This window comes from Chrysochloris asiatica, unplaced genomic scaffold, assembly GCF_000296735.1.
Source record: "Chrysochloris asiatica unplaced genomic scaffold, ChrAsi1.0 scaffold00194, whole genome shotgun sequence".
NCBI lineage: Eukaryota > Metazoa > Chordata > Mammalia > Afrosoricida > Chrysochloridae > Chrysochloris > Chrysochloris asiatica.
The window spans coordinates 4,898,001-4,904,084 of NW_006408712.1; the positions used below are offsets into that span (position 1 = coordinate 4,898,001).

The 6,084-nt window shown below is 33.8% G+C and overlaps 1 protein-coding gene across 1 annotated transcript; it reads right to left on the reverse strand.

Moving 5' to 3' along the window:
- Positions 1-890: 890 nt before the first annotated feature.
- Positions 891-5,836, reverse strand: GNPNAT1 (glucosamine-phosphate N-acetyltransferase 1). Its single transcript, XM_006872359.1, has 5 exons — positions 5,683-5,836; positions 4,102-4,164; positions 3,103-3,230; positions 1,831-1,892; positions 891-1,038 (listed from the first exon to the last, which is right to left on the reverse strand). Exons 1-5 carry the CDS (start codon positions 5,834-5,836, stop codon positions 891-893), a joined length of 555 nt encoding a protein of 184 aa, XP_006872421.1.
- Positions 5,837-6,084: the final 248 nt, after the last annotated feature.

Sequence of the window (6,084 nt, forward strand, 5' to 3'; positions counted from 1 at the left end):
ACTGAAGAAAATCATATGAACAGGTTTAATGGAATGTAATGTAAATTTTAAAAAAATAAATAAAACACACTGCAGCGACCAGGATAATAGTACCATTATAATCATTAAATAAGAAAAGTTTCCAACAATATTTTAAAAAATACAACATGTAATGTGTACATATTTTTAAATACTTAATTTTGTAATCAATAAAAATATTACTTCAGTAGAAGCTTTATATACCCATGGAAAAAAATCAGGTTGGAAGTATATTTCAGGATTTGCTAATTCTATGTTAAATAGATAACCCACTATAGATGCTCAGTGGTGTGTGGGGATTCTATAAACATTTATTTATATATTTAAGCTATTTGCTTTCACTCTTGTCACATTTTATGGTAATTTTTATTTCTACTCTTTTAACCAGGTATTATTATAAAATACAGCCAGTATTATAAAAAAAGAGTACATTTAGTTCTACTATTTAACTTATCCAATATAACAAAATTAGATTTGAGAAATGATATACCCTTAAATAGTAGTAGTGTTTCTTTGAAACAGAAATACTAAATTTCTCAATGTGACAAGAAACAGTATTCAATGTATTTTTTAATGAGCAGACATTTTTTACTTTATTACCCATATTGACTACCAAGAAACGAAGCCAAATTTTATAAAAATACAATGCAAGAAAAAAATCAAGTTAAAAATATATTCCTTTGGTTAAAAATCATACCCTTTATAATAATGTATAATCTAGACTTATAGCATGTCAGCCCAAAGTAATCTATATGTCATTATACATATACAATGTTTTCTCCAGTTCAGTATTTATGGAGGTCACTGAGTTGTACCAAGAAAATAATTTAACCCTAGGAAGCTTCTTTGAAAGTTGTCTTCTTAAAAGGCTTTTACTTTAAAAACCTCTGACACATGTAGTTTTCTTCAGCTACTGTATATCCAAACTTTTTATAGAAACCAACATTTTGTGGTAGACATTCAAGAGTAATCTTGTAACAGTTCAGTTTCTTGCTTAGCAAAGTAAGGGTTGATAATAGCCTGAAATTTAAAAGGGATGGGAGAATAAGCATAGAGCATTTGTTAGTAAAAATGGATTTCAATAACAATTATGAATATTATAAAAAATAAGACCAAGTTTATATTAGAAGTTTAGATTGCATGTATTCACATGCAATATTAAGATATTCACATCTTAAGTGGTAAACATTTAAATCACCCAAACCAATTTATATGACTTCAAAATGTACTATTTCATAATCTCCAGCCCAATAATGGAATACTAAACTCATCCTTAAATCCTCTTTAAAAATACATTTCAACATTCATTTCAACACTAAAGTTTATCAGCCTTTTCAAAACTGTGTTAAATTATTTTGTAAAGACTTCTTCCCCCGCCTAAATTTAATTAAACTACTTAGAAGATAATGGCAGTCCTATACAAAGTGGAGGCGCTCTGGTAGTGTAGTGGTTATGAGTTGAGCTGCTAACCTCAAGGTCAGCAGTTCGAAACTCCGCAGAAGAAAGAAGAGGCTTTTGCTCTCGTAAAGATTTACAGCCTTGGAAGACCTATGCAGGGTCGCTATGAGTGGGAGCCTACTCCACGGCACACTACCACTACCATACAAAGTGGACCTATAAATAGCTTTTTTCTGTAATCATTTAAAACTCTAGTATTTGTGAAAGTTTCTAACATTAACTCTGAATTGGTTTCATTAACATGAAGTAAAAATTTTAAAACCTGGTACACAACAGATGCTTAATATTAAGTATCTTAGTAAGAAACGGCATTGAAAGATAAATATCTAATTTGCCTTGTTTCTGCTTACTTACAATTTGCCCAGCTGCTTTCCTCTGCATTCATCACTAACGACAACATCTTCTACTCTTCCTCTCTGAAAATATTGGAAGAATTTAAAGAAGTACCTTTGTTTATAGCTAAACCAAGGTGCTATTTTATCTTGAAAGTACTATACCCATTGCCCTACAAATACAATTTACTAATTTCAAGTACAGAAGCCCCACCAAAATTCATAAAGCTCAAAGAATATATTCCAAATGATTACTACCTAATCATCCCATTCCTTAGGCTCTAGTCATTGTTTCATGTTAGTTCAGCAGGGATGGAAGTGCTTACAATTGTAGTAGTATTCGGAATCCTTTAGCACTTGCAAACTGATGGAAATTTGTATTCATGTTTTTTGCAAAAAAGGAGCTCTAGGGACGCATTATTTGCAGTTATAAACAGTGTTGAATTGCACTGCTGAATTGATTTCTCTTGAGATTCCTGGTGCAGCATAAGCACTGGACTGCAAACCACGGTGTCAGCAGTTCAAGCCCACCTGCTGCTGCTAGGAAACCCTATACAGTGCTGACTTGATGGCACTTAACAATGACAAATACCAATTAGGAGCCTCAGGGTGGTGCTGTAGGACTGCTAACCTCAAGTTCAGAGGTTCAAGCTGCTCCTCAGAAACCATATTTAGGAGTCGGAACCGACTCAACAGTACTTAACAACAACGCCAAATCAAGGGGTCCTGGTGGCACTGTAAGTGCTAACTGTAAGGTTGGCAATTCAAATCCACCAGTAGAAAGATGAGCCTTTCTGCTCCCAAAAAGGTTTACAGCCTCAGATAGGGTCACTATGATTCGATGGCAGTGGGTTTGATTTGTTTTCTACCAAATCCAGGAGGCCTGGTGGTTACACACTTGGTTGGTTAACTGAAAGGTTGGTGGTCTGAACCCACTAGTTGCTCTACAGGAGAGCAACATAGCATTCATTTCTGCACAGATTTATAACCTTCAGAACCCTATGGGGCAATTCTACTGTATCCTACAGATAGATACCTCTATGTAGTGAAATCAACTAGACAGCAATGAGGAATCTTAACCTTAGAGAAAAAATCAGCAAATAATTCATACTCGGTATATTTGCTTCCTCATAGCTCTCAGAACACACTGAGAAGCAAAACTTCTCAATTTAACATAGCTCTGCCTTCACAATGAAAGGCAGTGAAACACATGATTGTCTAATGGTAACTCAAAATTAGCAATGCTAGGAAACACTTGCCCATTTTACTCATAATCATGTATGTGAATACATACCTTAGCACAGGAATGGATGAATTTATGTTCTATTATCAGAGTTGCTGTAGCAACAATCCGTCCGAGAGTTACATCTTCCACAACGGTAACATAATAATCTCCTGATTTCTTCATGTGCTCAAAAGATTCTGTGGAAATAGGAAAACAGAATGATATCCGGCTAGATAAAAACAGCAATCAGCATGAACTGGAATATAGTTCACACATTTAAAAATTTTGTTTGAAAAAAAAAAGTGAATATGGGTGTTTTAGGTGAATAGCACTCAAATTGTAGATATCACTTCTGTAACTGAAGGATTAAAACTTAATATCTTCATTATTTAGTTATTTTAAATAGGTTCTATTTAGAGCATCTACAGATAACTATGACATGATTTGCTTATGTCTTAATGAGCTTTGTTTGCTTTGGAAAGCACCTTGTGAAGTAGGTAAAAAACACAAGCGTGTTTCACGAAGTTCATGGAATTAAAAGATAATGGAATTTTATCACCAACTCTGTGAAGTCTCCTTGTATGTCTCCATTTTCAAGTTATTTTCCCAAGGTCATGTAGCAAATGGAATAAATATAAAGACTTCACCCTCACATCAATTTAGTATTTTATATTATTAAAATAACTATTTTGTTTTGAATAATAAAAATTTAAAACTATATTCTCTTATATTTTTGACTTGGTGATGAAATTTCTCAGTAACTACGTGAAAGAAAATGAGAAAATGCTACAATGAAAAACAAAAAATCTCTAGAGCTGCCAACTAGGCCCTATACTCTAGTAAATTATCTAAATGGTCAGGTATTTTGCAAAACAAGGCAATTGCTACACCTGGATTTCTGACCAGTTCAGCTATTTTGAATTAAGTTACTGAAATGACTTAATAGTCACTTGAATAACTTCCAGTTATTTGAAGAGAAACACATGGATACTCAACGAAGCTCTATAAACAAAAATAAAATCTGATCTCCCAACTTTTAATTGAGGAAAAACTGGCTATAGTACTTACTCATAAATTGCTCAGGGTTGACAACTCCAGTCTCTGTCAGCTGACCCAGTACCTTAAAAAAACCTGGTTTTGTAAAACAGATTTCAAGTCATGAGAAGAGCAAAAAAGAGTTAAAATGGTGAGCTATTGAAAATTTTCTTCAACAATTTCTACATTGGATCATTCTTAAATTATTAAAGCAGATTAGACTGATCCTTATTAGTCTTTCTGTAATCGCTATATATAACAAAGAATGGTAGATTTCAGTAATGTTTTTGCCTGCATAAGATTTTTGTAATAGTGCTGACTTTAATATTGAGCGAGGGATAATGGATGGTGCAGTTAGGTGCTCAGTTACTAACCAAAAGTTTGTAGGGTGCCTCAGAAGAAAGGGCTGGCAATCATCTTCCGAACAATCAGTATTTGAAAATCCTATAGAGCACAGCTCTCAAGATACATGAAATCACCATGAGTTGATGTCGATTCCTCAGCAACTAGTTTTAATGTTCAGCTGTTAAGTACCGTCGAATCGATTCCAACCCATAGCGACCCTGTATAGGGTTTTCAAGGAGCAGCTGGTGAGCTTGAACCACCGAACTTGTAGTTCATATGACTTTGCAGTGTGGAGCATTAGCCCACAGTGCCACACCAGGAATGTTCAGCTAGTACTCACTTTTTCCAAGTAATTTATATTCAATGATAAGGGATACCAAATTTTTTCATATGTGAGATTTAGTTTTATTTAAAAGAGTAAGATTTCTACTACGAACAAAATTTAAATATAAAGTATAAATATTGTTGAGATTACAGTTTTTAAATACTCTAGTTCATTAATGTTATATTTTTGTAAATAGAGAATCTCAATTTATATATGTTCAAAAATTAATTCAACCAAAACCAATTACTCCAGATTTCTTTACTACCAAGAATAAACTGAAAATTAAAAGGTGATTTTTGATTGATCAAAGTCAGAGAAAAAAATTATTTCGGAGACTTTAGATGTTAAAAAATTAAAAACAGTATGTTTTAGAATTATGTAGACAAAACCTTTTGCAACTTGTACATGCCATCAATGTGGTTCCAACTCACAGTGACCCTGTATGGGGGTTCCAGGATGTACATTTTTGCAGGAACAGTCTCATCTTTCTCCCGAGGAGTAGCTGGTAGGCTCCATCTGCTGACCTTGAGGTTAGCAGCCTGACTCGTAATCACTATGCGACCAGAGTTCCTTTTTCACAACGTATCCAAGGCCTTCTCTTCCCCCGTCCGCTTTTTATACAATATTTTCCCTTATGTGTCATTATGCATATGACTTCACCTTTGTTTATGAGAAATCTTTCTGGATTCTTATGAGGGAAGTATTGCACTTAAATCATTTGAACTATTTCACGATATTATTTGGTCTTATCCATGACACATATACGAACTGAGTCCATGGCACTTAACAATAACAATAATACATATATAGCATGCAGTCAGTTTAAAAATTAAGTGCAAAAATACTTCAAAAAGCCAAAAAACCAAGCATCGTCATGTTTGTAGAAAAAACAGAAAGTGAACTACAATTCCAATCAAGATTTGTAAACAAAAATGGATCCATACCTCTATTTAAATCAGCAGTACAAAGAGGCCTCAAAACCAAACCTTCTCCAGGATGTGTTGGAGAAATGGCTGGGGAAAATGTAGCTGTATTCTGGCTCCAGTCTACTTCTTTGAGTAAACTTGGGTCAAACATAGGAGTTTCATCAGGTTTCATTGTTGAAGTCTAAAATAAAATTCTAAATGTTAAGGCAGGTTATTTAATTGAAGAAAAGCTATTATGATTGTCAAAATTAGTTTCATAAGTGAATTCAGTTGGACAAAATTCTATAACAACGAAGGTACATCAAAAAGTGTTGCATGGGTTTCTTCCAAACAAAACCCTTCTACACTTGTCTCTGTGACCAGTGGACAGCTACAGACAAGTTCTTTCAGTAATATACTTGTCTCAGTCTCATTAGGAAT

Excerpts from the sequence above, each read along its gene's own strand:
- GNPNAT1 (XM_006872359.1), bottom strand. The coding sequence starts at position 5,836 with ATGAAACCTGATGAAACTCCTATGTTTGACCCAAGTTTACTCAAAGAA. Across the intron at positions 3,231-4,101 it reads CAACCCTGAGCAATTTATGA|AATCTTTTGAGCACATGAAG; the intron begins GTAAGTACTATA and ends CTATTTCCACAG. Across the intron at positions 1,893-3,102 it reads TCATCCATTCCTGTGCTAAG|AGAGGAAGAGTAGAAGATGT; the intron begins GTATGTATTCAC and ends CAATATTTTCAG.